General features: G+C 29.4%; 1 protein-coding gene across 1 annotated transcript in view; it reads right to left on the bottom strand.

Annotated features, from left to right (window-relative positions):
- Positions 1-13,110, bottom strand: part of LOC107444096 (uncharacterized) — a 47,705-nt gene extending 34,595 nt beyond the window's left edge. Inside the window, exons 1-3 of the mRNA XM_043052321.3 lie at positions 12,001-13,110; positions 3,247-4,668; positions 1,729-1,968 (exon numbers count right to left, since the gene is read on the bottom strand). Of these exons, the coding sequence (XP_042908255.2) occupies positions 1,729-1,968; positions 3,247-4,668; positions 12,001-12,595 (2,257 nt within the window). The 5' untranslated portion in view covers positions 12,596-13,110. The remainder of the gene's footprint in view (positions 1-1,728; positions 1,969-3,246; positions 4,669-12,000) is intronic.
- Between the last annotated feature and the right edge of the window lie 4,307 nt (positions 13,111-17,417).

Here is a 17,417-nt window from a genome sequence, read left to right as displayed (position 1 = left end):
GTAACTAACGAGATAATATTTTAAATTGAACCATTTCTAAATTTATTTTCAGATTTGGGAAAAACGATCGACGAGAGAATACGCAAGTACCAAGTTTCCCTATAATTTAATAAGAATATAGGAAAATGAAACTCAGAATGATTTCCGTGAATTGTTTATAATTTGTTTCCTTTTTATGTGCAATCTTTGAGGCAAATTTAATTTTATTGCGGAAATATTAACATTTATTAAAGTAGCAATTGCTGTTTGAGGAAAATGAGTGGGCTGTTAATTTAGCATTATTCTCATCTCCGATTGTACATACATTCCTTATTTTTCAGTGGTTGAGTTTCTTTCACAATCGCTTTAGATGATGAGATACCTAAACACTTTTTTTTCTGAACAAAAAAAATATTTTAATTAACGTTAAACGTTTAAAAGCTTTAAACGTTATAGGCTCATTTCAGTTATTCGAATCATGGACAGTTAATTGAACGCCACCAACGAATATATTTTTAGATATTAAGTAAAGGAAACTTGTATATATCCGGCACTAATTAGGTTTCAAATTATTGGCTAAAATCACGCCATTCCTTCTAAAAATGATTTTTTTTATACAGTGTAAGTAAGACTTATAATACCCGGATTGTACCTATTTAGAGATTTGAATATAATAAATATATATTCTAAATATATATTACTTACATAATAGATATAATCGATCAATATAATAGCTTAATATAATAGATATATATTTCTATATAAATATATGTTCTAAATATGTCCACGTTTAGAAAAATATTACTTTTGTTTCGTATTGTACCGATGTAAATAATTATTTTTCATTATTAGTATAGAAATTACATTTTTTGTAATTACAGTTGTATTGAGTATTCATTTATTTAAAAAAAAAGTTTATTTAATAAACTTACAGTGCTTCACGGAATGCTACTTCAGACAGATTCCGAAAAGTTTTCGTAATATTACTGTCACAAGCATTCCTCTGAAATCAAATGGTGGTTTCCAAATGGTGTTCGGTGTAATCCTAGGGTTCCATGTAAGGGGTTCCGAATGTTAGAACATTTTTTTTAAAACTTAAACAACAATGATATTTTGAGCCTGTGTTTATATTTAGATCAGATCAATAATCCATCATTTATATAATATTTCGGTTGACTTTGTGAAATGATTAAAAGTAAAATGTTATTACAATGAAATAGCACATTTTTTAAACATTATTTTTCTAATAACTATACTTTTAAATTATGAATAGGACACGCGTTTATGAAAAATTGCACTATTTCCTATCACGATTTTTAAATTAAAGTTGATGATAAAGATATGTGTCGCTGGTATAACCATTTTCAACGCTGGTATAAATTCTTTTTAATTTTCATTTCAACAAAATAACACAATTGGTCTTATTTGTTTCATTTTCAGCTTATATATGTACACCTGTTATGTTATATGTTATATATGTACTACTGTATATGTTATATATGTGAGAAAAAAAATTCAGAACTAAATTAGATACTGCTCCTGGAGTGCGAAATCAACTTCCTGACATAAAATCTAATTTAAGATTAATGAAGAAACCCTGAAAAAATTTCATTCCTCTTAAATATTTTAAACTCTTTGTATCCATTAATTATATCAGGGTTCCGCCGAAAGAAGCTCGATCATTAAGTGTTCCATAGGCGAAACAAACATTTGCTTCTGAAAATATATGGGAAATAAAAATTTGCTTACCTGTATTAGAGAGCATGGACTCAATTTCATCGTCAGAAAGACCCACAAACTCAAAAAAGGCATCGGCATTTAATGACCTTGTAATTTCTCTAATAGATGACCCAAAGTTCTCGGATGGCAATCTCTGAATTGGAGCACAGTTTTGAGAACAATCGCAGAAATTGTTTTGGTCAACCAAATTGCTAATTTGTCGGCTAATACCCGAACTTCCAGTGATTCCATCGCTTGATGTTTCAAATTCTGTGCAGAAAAATGAAAAGAAAAAAAGTTCAATGTAAAGTTTTTTTTTTTTTTTTTTTTTTTAAATGGCGGGCACTTGGGGTTTGTCCCATTGGCCACAGAAATGCCAGAACTGCTACTCTCTTCTCGTTACCCAGTGGGCACCCGTGGCGAAGCCACGTCGGTGGAGCAGCGTCGCCCACGTCACACAACCACAAACCCGTTTATAGGTGGATCACATTCACACAAAGAGGAAATGACATAGAACACAGAGAGAGGAAGAAACATCCATGCCCTGAGCAGGATTCGAACCAGCGGTTAATGGCTCCGCAGTCAGACACGCTAACCACTCGGCCACCTGGTCAGCATATTTAAAGGTTAAAGCATAATAAATTCAAGAAGTAACAAGCGCTTAAACCAATAAAGTTACTTATGTAATGACTGCCCTTTGCACATATTTTATAGATTCTTTCCAAAAAAATTAAGTCAAAGAGTCTCTTAAAATATGTAATAAAGGTGATCATTATGAAACCTCCTGAATTTATTAATAGTTTATGATTTTGATAACAATTAGGAATCATTGAGGATGCCATATGAATGCAATAGTTTGAAGATAAAATCAAGTAATTGAAAACAACGAAATGATTACCCCATGGTACTGTTTCTTGGTTCAATTTTTTTAAATTGTTTTTTTTTAGAGTTTTTTAGCAAGTTAATTTTGTAAATTGTTATTAAATTTATACAATGTAGAAAAAATTAAATACATATTGAGAGAAAGGATAAACTTAAGCAATATTGAGAGATAGACTTTATGTTTCAAAACAAAATGGATACCATTGCCTTATTTTGATATTTGATTGCCTTATAATTCTTCAAAATAAAATGACAATTACATTTCGGGTAGTTTTAAACACTTAATTAATAATAAATTTAATAAATTTATTGCCAATTCAAGGAATACATTATCTGTCTAAATAATATGCTATAATTCTGTTTTGAATATTTTTACTTTCTCACACTGAAATTATTTTTTCTAAAATGAAAACAGCTTTTTTTAACGTAATAATTTTTTTTTGAAATAACTCTAGTTAGTGTTATTTGTGTACTGACCCCAAGTCATTGCGCATCTTTAGGTGAGACTGAGATTTACCTTAATTTTTTCAAGTCGACCGATTTTTCGTAGATCTATCGTATGTTTCAAAACATGTTTGGCACTTTCGAATAGTTTTCCCTAAATCGGTAATATTGATTTGAAATGACAATAAATTGAATTATTTTGAGAAATGAGAAAATACTTACCCTCTTGTTGTGTTACAGGCGTGTTTTCTCTCACTGTATTTGTTGACACGGTTTCTGTTCCTACGGATGCATCCTCTGGAGTTGAAACATCCAAAGAAGTTATTTGAGTCTGTACATCGTCTTGAGTTGGCAACTGTGGCACAAAATACACTTCGTCAACCGCGTTTCCTTGCGTTGTATTTCTATCATCATCTAGCACTTGTTGCGTGAACTGAGTCGTAGAAATTGGTGAACCACTAGAAGATTGTGTACCATCGTACACATTACCATCATCCAATATCTTTTGCTGTTCAAAACCTCCCTGATTGGAATCGGCTTGATTATATGACGTTCCCGTGGCTTTTTGACCAGTTTGACCTCCTCCAGCGACGTTGTAATTAATATTTTGCTGCGTGCTGTGAAATCCTGTTTGCGTTTTGATATTTTGATTATTATTGATTGAATCGACATTGTAGAAGTGTTTTTCATTTGGAATTACTCTGTTGTTGTTGTTGTTTATCTTGCCTCTGTTGGGTTGTTGGGCCCTCCATGCATTTTGTCCCAAGTTCTGATTTGAATTGTACTGGTTGTTTCCAATTTGCTGGCCACCTTTTACAGATTGAGCGTTGTTGTAGTTTACCTTTTGTGGAAAATTTCCATTCGAAAGAGGTCTGAAACTCTCGCCTCTAGCCCCTCTTTGCACTTCGTTGGAAAAAGGAGGAAATCCTCCTCCACCTCGATGATTTTGTTGATTAAACTGTTGCCCATTGTTGTGCTGATAATTCCTCGTATTGTGGGAATAATCCCTTTGGCCACTTGAAAAGCTTTGAGTCTTAGTTGGTGCCCTGGCGTCCAGTTGGAAGTCATTATTATACTGGTTTTGATTTGAATTACCGTCATTGCCATAGTTTTGGTGTTTCAAAGGAACCCTTGAATCTACTTGGAAATTTTGGTTGTGTATGGCTTCATTTCCACCCTGATGTTGTTGTTCATTTGAATAGGCTTGCCCGTAGTTGTTTGTTGCATCTTGAAAGTTAGGACCAGGAAAGTTCACTGCATTGGCAAAATGATTAGGATCTGGTTGGGAGAATCCTTCATCTGGTTGATTTTGATTATTGTTTTGGTTATAGTTAGGTTTCAGAGGAGTATCTTGAGGCTTGTCGTAATTTTTTTCAGGATATCTTTGGGATTCGAAAGTTGGACTAGGTATTTTTCCTTCCCCTCCGCGATATGCTTCATTTCCATGATTGGGTGGTCCTCTATTTGGAGTTTCTGGATATGGTTTGGAGGCCTGCTCCTGTTGAGGTATGGATATTCTCAAATCTGCTAATTGCTGTTGGACATCATTAGGCAATAATAATCTTATTTCTGGAACATTGTTAAGATTCAGTGGAAAAGTTGCTAATGGTGACGGTTTTTCCTTTGCATATGTGTTTTGAGCTCCTGCAAAATAATTTAAAATCATATATATTTAATTGAACACAACGAATTACTTATCAACTTTTCAATGATACAGATCACCATCTTTTATAAATACATATGTGTAGTATAAAAGTCGCTTTATCATCCGAATTGTTTAAATTACAAGATTATGTAGTCATATATTTACCAAGCAATACATCTGGTATATTAAAGGAATGCTTTAACAGAGTGTTTAATATAAGGGTAATAAAATACAAGTTTTTAAAAACCGGTTTTGCTGACTATTAAGTTTGTTCCCTTTTATTATAATTTCAATTTAATTGAAAAAGAAATATTTTTATTTTTGCACGATTCTTTTTTTGTTGAAATATATTATTTTCCAAAATTTATATTATATTAATAATTTATATGAAATACAGTGAATTCGCGATAACTCGAATCTGATAGGACTGACGAAAAACTTCGACGTATCGGAAGTTCGACTTACCGTTAGTTTCGGTTTTGGACTTTCAAAATATTGTCGGATAATTTAATTAATGCTTATTAATCATTTTTCTGACAAGCCATTTACGATAAGACTGTATGAAGCACTTTATGATACCCTGGTCCATCGGCTGCAACTTTGCTGTTGTGTTTGGCGGGAGAAACTGCAAGTTTACTGCTTTCAAATTAGGTTGATCACTATGTGCTGTGCATTTATCCATAAAGAGTATCACTTTTCTTTTTTTAGCGAATAATTTCCGATCCAATTTTCTTACATAGTTTTCAAATAAAACTGATGTCATCCAAAACTTTTTGTTAGGCTTGTAATCCAAAGGAATACGTTTTTACGTTCTTGAAACATCGGGGATTTCGCTTTTTTTCCGATAACAAGTAAGGGCAATTTCTCTGTCCCAGACGCATTTCTTCCAACTAGGACAGTCAAACGTTCCTTGCTCATTTTACCCCCTGAGCAGTTTTCATCCTTAAACATCATAGTTTTATTTGGAAGACATTTAAAAAATAAACCCATTTCATCAATATTGAAAACATCATTTTAACTGTATCCTTGAAGTAAATTTGGTAACGTTTCACTTAACCACTGTTCACATACTTCAAGAGGGACAGCTTTATCTTCTCCATGAAGAGTGCGAAAGACATTGTGTGTGTGTGTTGCAAAGGAAAGGGCAAGATATCAGTTCCTAGGTTTTTTTTCTTGCTTTAAAAGATCAAAAAAAAATCGAGTTAAAGGGAGTAAAATTCGAGTAATCGAGAATAATTAACATGAAATTGAAGATAAAAGGGTCGGGACCTCATAAAAAAATCGAGTTATAGTAATATTCGAGTTATCGTACTTCGAGTTATAGCGAATTGACTGTAATATTTATTCGAAATAATATTTTATATAAATTAATATTTTTTAATTATTTTATATAACTTTTTAAAATTCAATTTCTCGGGAACTATTTTATCGATTTCGCTCAAAGTTTGCATTTTGCAATGTAAAATCACATTCATTAAAATGATGTACAAAATTGTATACCTTACATTTCAACATTTTTACTACTATTATTAAATAAAATATAATAAATATTTACTAAAATTTATTTTTTTGCAGAGAGTCTTTTTTTCTGGATAAACGAATTTTATAATTGTGTGCAATAATTGTTCAATTCGCTTAAAAAATTCTAGAGAAATAACGAAATACGAAAAAAGTATAATTGACATAAGGGGACCAAACTTTCGACAGCTATCCTGACCAAATTATTGGGACCACATTTCCCAGATTATGACTACCCCCTATATTTTGGGGGTCAAAAACCATCAACAACAAAAAGTATGTTTATTCAGAGAAAGTGTCTCATTTTTGTGTCTTAACTTAAAATATCGTCTGTACTAACTAATTAACATATTTGAAGTAAACCCCTCAAACTATTAAGATTGAGTCCTAGTACGTAAAACTGCGGTAATTAGATCAAAAGTTATTCAGGGTGTTTCATTTATTATTTGCGCACTGTACATTATTTTTTTAAAATACTTTTCATATTATGAATTCTCATAATTTTTAATTATTTAGAGGTCTTGATTTTCATTACGTAGAATATTTATTATAAATCTAAAAACTATGACTAAAGCAAGTGCTTTGTCTTTTGAATTTAGGATGTTATAGGGGACTTAATCGATTTGTGTAATAAATATCACAATTGATAATCACTCGCAATAGATTTTTGTATAATTCTTTTTTTAATTTTAGAAACGAAGAAAAATATTTTTTATGTGACATTTCGTAACTTAAAATATCCACCACCCTGATGTATTCACTAACTATTTTAGCATATTTGAGGTAACCTCATCGGGCCATTAAGATTTAATCTTTGAACGTGCAAAAGTTATTCAGGGCGGTTAGCTATGTAATATAAACGGCTTTGCATAGCTATATAATATAAACGGCCTTGACGACGGAAATCGAAAGTTATGCCGTTCAGAGACTTATATGAGGTAAAGGCCATTATTTAGGAGGGAAAGTAAAGGTAAATAATAATCGGCGAGGGGGTTTTGCTCCCCGAAAATCATTCCGAAATTATAGAGTATCGCTTTCACTAAGAAATCCAATGACTGAAATCTGCACAGAAAAACATTATTCCGTGTTAATAGCCTATAACTTTCACATTCCTATAAAGGTCACTAAATTGACTCTCTCATAAGTATTAAAGTAATTTCTAGAAAGTTGCATTCCAAATTATTTGGACTTATATCTTGGGGTAATATTTCTTGGCCCATTAAGACGCCATTGCATTATGTAGTCTTTAACATCTGTATACGCATCATAATAGCGTCGATAAATAATTCATTCATTTGAGATTCTCATTGATTATTAAATTAAGTTAAAATACGAATGTGCAAATAAAAAAATAATAATGAAAATGATGCAGGTGCAAGTATCATTTCAAATGAGACATAAATTATGGGACATATTTGTTCCTTGAGCTATAAGACAAGTTCATTGCTATCTTGAAAATTTAATTTTCTTGATGATGTTGAAAATGTTTTTTGTCAGTCTTATATTATCCATATTACTCTTTTTTGGTTCTTTCTCTTAATATCAACTGAATATCTTTGAAATCTTTCGATAATTACATGTAAGCCAACTTCCGGTGAGAGTCTAATTCTTTGTTCCATAAATGTTAGGGTAAAACGCTTTAATTTAAAACATTCATCCTTCAAAGACACTGTGGCATATGAAGAAGATATTCAAAAGTGTAAAAATATGTTGAGAGACGGATATTGAAAAATATTGAATCATAAATGTGTGTGTAATACGTATTGATTGAAAACTTTTTTCATTAAAGACACAGTGGCACATAAAGACGATATTCATATATGTGAAAATACGTTGAGAGACGAATAATGAAAAATATTAAATTACATAATTGATGAATAAACAAATTTTTAACAAAATTATGTTGTATTAATATTGTATTATTTTTAGGTTTCAAATCAAACATGAATTTTAACAAATACAGTTTTTGACAACAATGCCCATCAAGACTTTTAGTAAAGCGTACTGACTTTTCTGAATTCCGAGGAAATCCAATTTCCGAAAAGTACGTGGAAAAATTTATAACTGAAATTAGTCCTGAATTCAATAAAAATTCATGCAAAGCAAAATAATCTTTTAATTAATTTGTTTATCTTACGAAAACCCTAACGAACTAATGATCCCAAAATCCATCATTGTAATTCCAAAGAAATTTTGTTCCTAAGCCTCACTGTGAAACTTTTCCATAATATTACATACTCATATTGTTATATATCTCAAAATTATTGACCACTATTTTTCTTATTTATTTACAAATTTAAATATGCATATATTTTAGGGTTTCCATACTCATATTGTTATCTCTCTCAAAATTATTGGCCACCATTATTTTTGTTTCTTTATAAATTTAAATATGCATATATTTTGGAGTTTCCATATCTTTTCTGCATCGTCTATGGGATATTTATTGACTTAAATATTTGAATTCGCTTTTTGAAACATAGTGATAATTTATCATAATTTTCATGTTAACTGTAAATTGCTTTGTTTTAAATTTTATTGGATTTTGTGTTTACCTAGATTTTTGTTTCTTGTCAAATTAATTAATAAGTTGCCGACTGATGAGTTTTTAATCAAATGACTGAAATTATTTTTACATAACCTGTAAAATATCACAAAACTACTTTGGCTATACCTTTATCTTAAAATGATCTCAAAATTTTGTAAACCCTTACTGAAAGAAAACCAAATAATTATAATTTCTGAAAAATTTCACATATTTTATTTCAAAATAGAATAAAAAACATGCGGAAAATTGGAAACTGGAATATAATTTAGATATAGCCTAGTGTTAAGTTATGTCAGTTTTTTACATAATTTTTATATTAATTTTAAAAATGCATAATCAAATTATTATAAAAAATAAAAATGAAAAACAAGAGCATTGTTCATTTATATTTGTTTGTTTTTATTTATGTATGCATTTAAATTTAGTTCATATTACACGAGTGTTATTATCATCATAATCAAATATAATTCATATTCAAACCAATTTTTTTTTCTTCAATGAAGACGATATTTTCGAAAAAAGTCCAAAATCCAAAGAATGATGTGATACTGTTCAGGTTTTTTTTATCAAACACATAAATTAAAAGTTTATAGCTATCATTATGAAGAAAAAAATAAAAAATGATAGGCGTAAATGTCACTATTTAATGCTACATGCTCCATTTCATCACTATTGTGACACTGAAAAAAATCCTTTTCTCCTTAATCATTTTTTATTTTCAATGTCTGTTTCAACACTCGTAAATTCTATAAACTTATTAATAAACGTATTTATTTTGTTCTAAGACAGTAAATTAAATTAGTAATTTGTAAAAATCGCTATTTCTTGTTTTTTCTTAATAAAACTTCTGTTCAAAAATTACAATTTAGTATTCTTTATTAAAAGCAAAACTATTCATAATTCGTAATAAGCTATATTTTTCAAAAATATACATATTTACTTCCAGTGTTTCTTTTTTTATTTTATTTGAATGTATCATCCATAATACAAAATCATAGAAAGATACTTAATTTAAGTGTTGGTTAAAGTAACAATGTTTGTTACCCGGTCAATACTAAGTTACACGATTAATTTTAATAATTGAGCTAAAGGAACATCTCAATTTATTATTATTTTAAAACAGTTTCTTGCTTTTGTAAAGCGGTTTTGTCGTCAAGGAACATTATTTACTGCCTTGTTAAAACTACAGAATCATATTTAATCATTTCACTGAAATAACCTGAATAATTTTCTATAATTTATTTAGAGTTCACATTTGGTCTACATTTATTGTCTATATTTAGTAAGAGCTAAATAAACAAATTTGAGAGCACATCTTAGATTAATTGCTTATGTTGAAGAGAGCAAAACTATAACTTTAATAACATTGTAAAGACAATTTCACTTTGAATTTATTAAACTAGCCTGTGTTTAGCTTCTAGTTTTTGGAGGAAACTAAAGCATATCAGAAAATTAATATTTAAAAGAGTAATTAATGTCAGAGATATTTCAAAATTTACTGGTTAAATAAATGTAATTTTTCTAAGGTATCTTTTTTTTTCTTTTTGATAACAACAACATCAAATTTCAACCAGAAAGTAATATATAATATAATAGTATAATATAATAAACATTTACCCGTATGCCCAGAATTGGGGCAGGTTGGGGTAAATATTTTCATAATATAATAGTATTCATAAATGAGGAAATAATGTAATAATCATCATGAATTGAAAAATAAACATATAATTTAACTTTAAATTAGAGAAAAAAATTACCATGTTGCAAAATATATCTATTGTTAATAAAGCGGTTTTTGACTAAATTACGTCTCATGATTATAAACTTTAAAACTAATCATACTCAATAATTAATCGATTCTTAGAAAAATAAGAAAGTAAATGAATTAAAAGTATTGAAATGCAGACAAATTCAAATTTCAGTAAAGATGTAGATATTTATATCATATTACCGGTGTTTATTTTTATACTAAAGATAAAATATAAAACATTGTTGATATAATTAAAATCCTTAACGAATCCCTAACGTTGTTTTTGCGAAAATCATGTGAGGAGTTTCTGAAAGTAAGAAACTAATAGTAACTTCGTTATACAAATGGAATTTTTTTTTATTTCAGTTTATGCTTCAATTTTAAAAATCCCTTCATATATCTTCAAATAAAAATATATTTCCCTTCAGTTGCTTATATGCTTAAGAATAGATCAAAACATTTTTATTTTTATCCAAAATGTCTTTTTTTCTTTCATCCTATTGACTAAATATCACTTACAGATTTATGAAATAGTTAAACTGAATTTAATTAACTTTATGCCTTAAAGTGAAATTAAACTTATTTATCTAACTATTATGTTTATGAAATTAAAACTCAATATAAGTGCAATTACCGAAAATAAAGCTTGATTTTTTTATTGGTGTTAGAAAGAGTAGCATGGATATGAGGTTTAAATATTTACAATAATGGATAATATTTAATTTCTTTAAACTTTAACGTTTTATTATGTTTAATTATTTATTTTTTTATGAAAATCCTACATTTAATTACTTAACGTAGATATTATATTAAATATTTTTCATTTTTTAAGCTTATTTTTCCGAAGTACGAAAGATAAACACTCAATTACTTAATATACACACAATTTTTACCGAGGTTATGCATTCACTTACTTAACTTCATTTGAAATTTCCTAATAAAATTTATTCTATTTTACAAAAACTATTATTTTTATGTAAAAAAGTTATTATTCCACTATATAAAATTTATTATAAATTATTACCCTTATAAATTTATTACCTTTATAAGAAAATTATACATTCATTTACTTTACGTTTGAAAATTCCATAATTAATTTATTCCAAGATGTCACTTATAAATTTTGAAAGAGCATTTTTTGCATTTTAAGAAAACTATTATTATTCTATCGATAGAAAATTATATGATAATTATACATTCAATTAATTAATATATACTATATTTTTAAAATTAGCTTTACTTATACTCTCAATATTATTTTAGATTATACACCTCCAAAATAGTCATAGATAGAATTTTTTCTGCATCCTCAGAAATATCATCATAATTAAAAAAAATTTGATCTAACTACGATATGATTTATATTACTCAGTTTCAAAATAATCATTGATACTAATTTATTGCTTAGATATAATGAAATAATATCACAATTAAGAAATGGAGATCGGGAAAAGAATAATTAACATGAGTTGTCATACTTCATAGAAGAAAATTAAATGGATTAAAACTACTCACCTCCTGCTGGTGGTACAATGTATCCATCAAGCAATTGAATTTGCACTTGGTGCTGAGATGTAGATTCAGGTTGAAAGTTTGGTACTGGCTTTGTTTTCTGTCTGACGGCATGAGGTGGTAAAGGAGGGGGATTTGCTACAGGTGGGAATTTCGTTCTATGGTAAACTCCAGGAGCTCTTCTGTTGCCTCCTCCAGAAGCAGCAAAGTTCAACATCTGTCGGTGGTATCTTGTTTGTGTTGGATATGCTCTGAGAGGAGGCCCTCCATTGGAACGCTCATGGTCTTTCTGACCCCTGAGATTTTGATGTTCTTCTGCAGGTGAGGATTGCTGTCGCGGAGGATATACCAGAACAAAGCTTTTTCGAGTTTCGGCTGTCTCGCTATCAGATTCGTTTTCTTTTTTAATGTCTGGATACTTCTCGGCAAACTCTGACGTGCTTAAAGATTCAGATTTCCCCACTGGTTTCCAGCCGATGAATTCAACCTCTTTCGTAGAAGCTGTGGTAGCTTCGCCAGCTACTATAAGTAATAGTCCTGGCAAACTTCGCATCCATATTAAGAATATGAAGGTTGATAATGATTTAGAAAACGCCATCACGTTTTGGGATGAGTGCTAAATATTTTATAAGTTACTAATTTATACAAAATTTAAAAACAAAAACTTACGAAAAAGGAATTAGCTGGCAACTAACGATATACAGCTCATTTATAAATAAAATTAAACGCCGAGTAATAAGAAGTTGAATGGTTGCGTTTTTTAAATATAAATCCAAAAGTAATATTTATAAATCTATTGCATCCATATAAATCTACTAAACTTAGAATTCATCATCAGTAACTATGAAGAAAAATCCTTTTTAAAAGTTTACGAGCACTGCAGACGATAACAAGCGAAGAAGACAAATAGCCAGATTTTCTTTTAAAAAGTTCTTTTATGGCAGCAACCACGTGATTTAATCAGTAAGACAAGTAGGGGGTAAAAAATGATTTTTATTTTATTTATTTGTTTGATTAGCCAGACACTATAGCGGAAGATTAGAAGAAGATGGTCCCCCTAACCTGGTATAGAAAAAGAAAGTTGTCCAATCAAGAAACCGCATCAGAGAAGGGAGGAAGGATGAGAAGTCCAGTGGCCTACTTTCCCCATTATTGCGCCTCGAGGTTACAAATTCGATCGTGAATGATTCTTGGAGAATTTGTGGAATATTTTTATTCTGTTCTATTAAAGTAAGGGCTATTTTATGCAAATGATCTGTCCCATTCTTTTTTGGCGCTCTTAAGAGTGGGCGAAGGTGAAAGTCATTCAATAAAAAAGAGCTTTTTACTTTTATTAGGTGATAAGAACTTCTTTTTTGAAACACTATTCTTTGTGATTTTTAACTTTTACCTTTAATTTTTGAGTGATTACATTACCGAGTATTTTCTGATGAGATTTTAGAGACGTTGAAAACGGTATTTCATTGATATAGGGAAATAGCAAACAGTGTGCAATTGAGAAATTAAATAGTTCATTAACATTTAATTAACTAAAACCATCTCTGATAGAATGCGCTGTTGAAAATTTCGGAGCCCATTGAATCAGAATACCACTCAAACTCATTGCAGCCTTAAAATGGTGCCTTGTTGAGCCATATTATCGTATTTCTTAAACTTTCTAAGACGATAATATGTTTTTTAGGGCATTGGAAACACGGTGCAATAATTTAAATTCTTATTAAGGTTGATGCAAATTTGTATCGTATTATAGCTAAATACCGATATGCCAAGTCGAACCATACTATTGTACTTTTGAAACTTGTTTAGTCAATGCTATGGTTTAAAAAGTACGGAAACACGGTTCAATTTAAATTCTTATTATGGTTGCTGCAGATTTGTATCAGATTATGGCTCGACACCTATATACCAAGTTGAACCATATTATTGTACTTCATAAACGCGTTAAGACGATACCTTTAGGTATTCTTTGGCCAAGGACGATACTATGGTTTAATGGGGACGGAAACACGTTTCAGTTTAAATTCTTATTAAGGTTGCAGCAAATTTGTATCGAGTTATGGTTAGGTACCTACATGACAAGTTGAACCATATCATTATTCATAGTTGAACTAATTTTTGTGAGTATGGATTAAAAATACTATTTATAGAAGTATTAAATACCACATAAATGTTGAAGTGTTTATTTTAATTTTTTTAATAATGCTGGTAAAGCTTAACAATTCAGTTTAATTTGAGGTCCTCAAAAATGAGTAAATAAATGAAACTATTTAACCCTTTCTAACTTTTTTACTTTTTAAAGCCTTTACATGTTCGGATAATTTGCATTAAGTTATAGCTGTCAAAATAAAATAACACAATTCGATTGCATTCTTCGTTTCAAACGCAAATGAAAATTAAGAATAGTTACGTTTATTTTAGGACTCTTTTTACTTGCAAATTTTTTTAAAAAAGTGATAAAAGTGATTCGATAAAAATTTATTTTCAAATTTTTATCAAATTTAATTTGGCTTGTAGTTTAAACATTATTGTAGAAATTAACATTTATCCTAATCAAATATTTTATGAAATAAGATTAGGGGAGAGTCAGGTAGCCCCGCCCAGCGGGTACCCCCGCCCACAGTCAATTTCATATGTATAGAATATTTTTTCAAGTCAATGGGCCATCGGACATTAATTGTTGTATTAAAAAAAGATTATTTTCAAAGTTTCAAGTATTTATGCAGCTGTTAACATGGTAAACAATAGTTTTGAAAATATGTTGAATACAGTAGTCATGAAATTAAGAAAAATTGGTTGAATGTTTCGATTAAACTTCATTTTAATACTAAAAATATAATTTTTTCTATACATGCAGCATTAAAGTATGTAGTCTTAAGTTTAATTTGCACAAAGAAAGAAGTTTGTATGTAAAAAATTGTTCCAGTAATTGCAAATTTACAAAAAAAATTTGATTTCGGGTAGCCCCGCTCACATGAATGTCGGGTATCACCGCCCAATTTTATTTCGTCGATAAATGTACGGTTGCAAAGATTATTATTTTATTGCTTCCAAATTTGAATGTTATATGCATTTTTAACAACAAATATATGTTTTAATATTATATGAAGCATAAATTTATGTATTTAGAAATGAAAAATTAAATATTTTTAAAATTTTAATTGATATATCCAAATTAATTTTAATTTCAAGAAATCATAAATATTTTGATAAGCTATTTGCTTACTTATTTATTTTCACTTATTTGTGAACTAATCAATATACAGAAGCATTTGAATGCAATCAAAATACGAAGTGAATTTGTAAGTCTATAAGAAGTATTTTATATTAAGTTTATAAGAAGAGATCAACCAAATAAGTTTATATTGAAAAACAACTATTGTTATTAATTATTGTTACTTAAATTAAATTATTTTCGTTAAATATTTAATATAAATATATATTAATATTATAATATATTAATATGCATTAATAATGATAAAAAGCATGACATTTGTTGTTATTAAATGATAGAATTCACTAAAAGTACATAATTTTGTAATAAATAAAATAATTTTGTGATAAAAATGATAAATGAGGTTTATCTATTGTCAATACATTGGTCATTCTTATTTACACCTGAAAAAATAGCCAAAAAACACAATTTTTGTAACTGGGCGGGGCTACCCGACACATTTTGAAAAGAGCTGAAAAACATGTTTTTTTAAATTTCTATTTTTTTAAGTTTAACTATTCTTTTTTGGTTTATTATTCTTGCATTATTTAATTAGATGATAAAACAATAGAAACATACAAAAATGTTGATTATTACTCAGTATTATACAGAAATATAAGCAATACTCCTTAAGTGAGCGGGGCTACCCGACTCTCCCCTACAGAAAAAGTATTTCTCAATATTCAACAGACCCCACTGAGTGGCACAGTATAGGGGGGCTAACTATAAAACTTCATTGAAAAAGAAATAATAAGCTAAAATAATTAATAAGTAATTATTTGCGAACTACAGTATGTTACCAGCATCTAGGAACTAAGTGGTGGATAAACCTAGTGGAACTATAGTTGGACGTATAAAGTAATTATTTGTAAATTGCAGTATGTTCCCAGCATCTAGGAATTAAGTGGCGGATAAACGTATAAAATTCTGGTTGTGAATGGTTGGGATTGGACGTATAAAATTCTGGTTGTGAATGGTTGGGATTGGACGCATAAAATTCTGGCTGTTTAACCTTTTTAGGGGAAGACCGTCAATAAACAATTTTTCACTCAGTTAATAGCTAGAATACTGTATTTTTTATGGTAGTCGTTTGACTATTTTAGTTAAATATGCTATTAATGCAATTAAATCAATTGTTTTAAAGTTTAATCAAAGTTTGTTTTTAGCCGGGTTCACTTAAGGCAAAATTATTAATCGTAACACGTATTTATAAGTTTAATAATGACAAAATAATAATTAAAACAGCTATGTAATTTATGAATTAAATGACATATGTTTCTGTAAGCGGGAGGGTGACCATTTCGATCAGCTTATAAATTCCAAATGTCTTCGATTTTAGAGCTTGAAAAGCTTGCGTTTGAGATAGCATGGTGTGGAGGCAAAGTGATTATAGTAGCAACATCTGATTTCCGATATTAACAATAGCAGTGTGCTAGTATTTTCTTAGGATCATTATTTAGGAGTCCCGCAGTGGACTGATCGCAAGGACACGGTTGTTAGTAGTCAAGCATCACTGGCTGCTGTCAATAAGCAGGTGGGAGACTACTTTGATCTACCTGTATAGTGACCGAGGGTGTGCGGTATTGGTCCTCGTTAAATTGTTCTACCGTTAAGTGCTCGCATTCGAGCTTTATTAATAACAACCGTATATTTATAACTTTAATTGAAAAATATAACACATGTCTATAATACAATATGCATATATTTCAATAAATTCTTAGAAAGAAAAAAAATGAGCACTTGCAGAGAGACGCATAACATCTTAAATAGAAAAATATTTTCTGATTCACTGGCTTTCGCTTTGCAACAGATGCGCTTCTCTGCATTACTGTTGCCATAGAAAAAAATAAGAGTTGTTTCTCCGTGGTTCTTCTTTTCGAGAACACCATGAGGAAAAGCTTACATACGGGTTGTTGCAAAAATAAGACTAGGATGATTGAGAGCTCATTATTATGTAGAAAATTAACTAAGGAATTTTATCGCCCAACGTGTGATACTGTGAAATAATTAATCTAAAAAAATATTGCAATTATAAACACAAACATTTGCAAAAACATATAAAAATATATGAAAAAATAACATGCAAAAAATTTAAATATGTACTTTTTTTTTTCTTCCTATGCTCTTTTAATAGTGCCCTTACTCATTTTCGCTATTATGAGTGTAATTTGAAAAGCTTTTACCAAAGAAAGTAGTAAAGCCACAATAT

This window comes from Parasteatoda tepidariorum, chromosome 8, assembly GCF_982258835.1.
Source record: "Parasteatoda tepidariorum strain Cologne lab strain chromosome 8, Ptep-v5.0, whole genome shotgun sequence".
Taxonomy (NCBI): Eukaryota; Metazoa; Arthropoda; class Arachnida; order Araneae; family Theridiidae; genus Parasteatoda; species Parasteatoda tepidariorum.
Note: the sequence above shows the minus strand (reverse complement) of the source record. Positions and strands in the feature narration are given on the sequence as shown.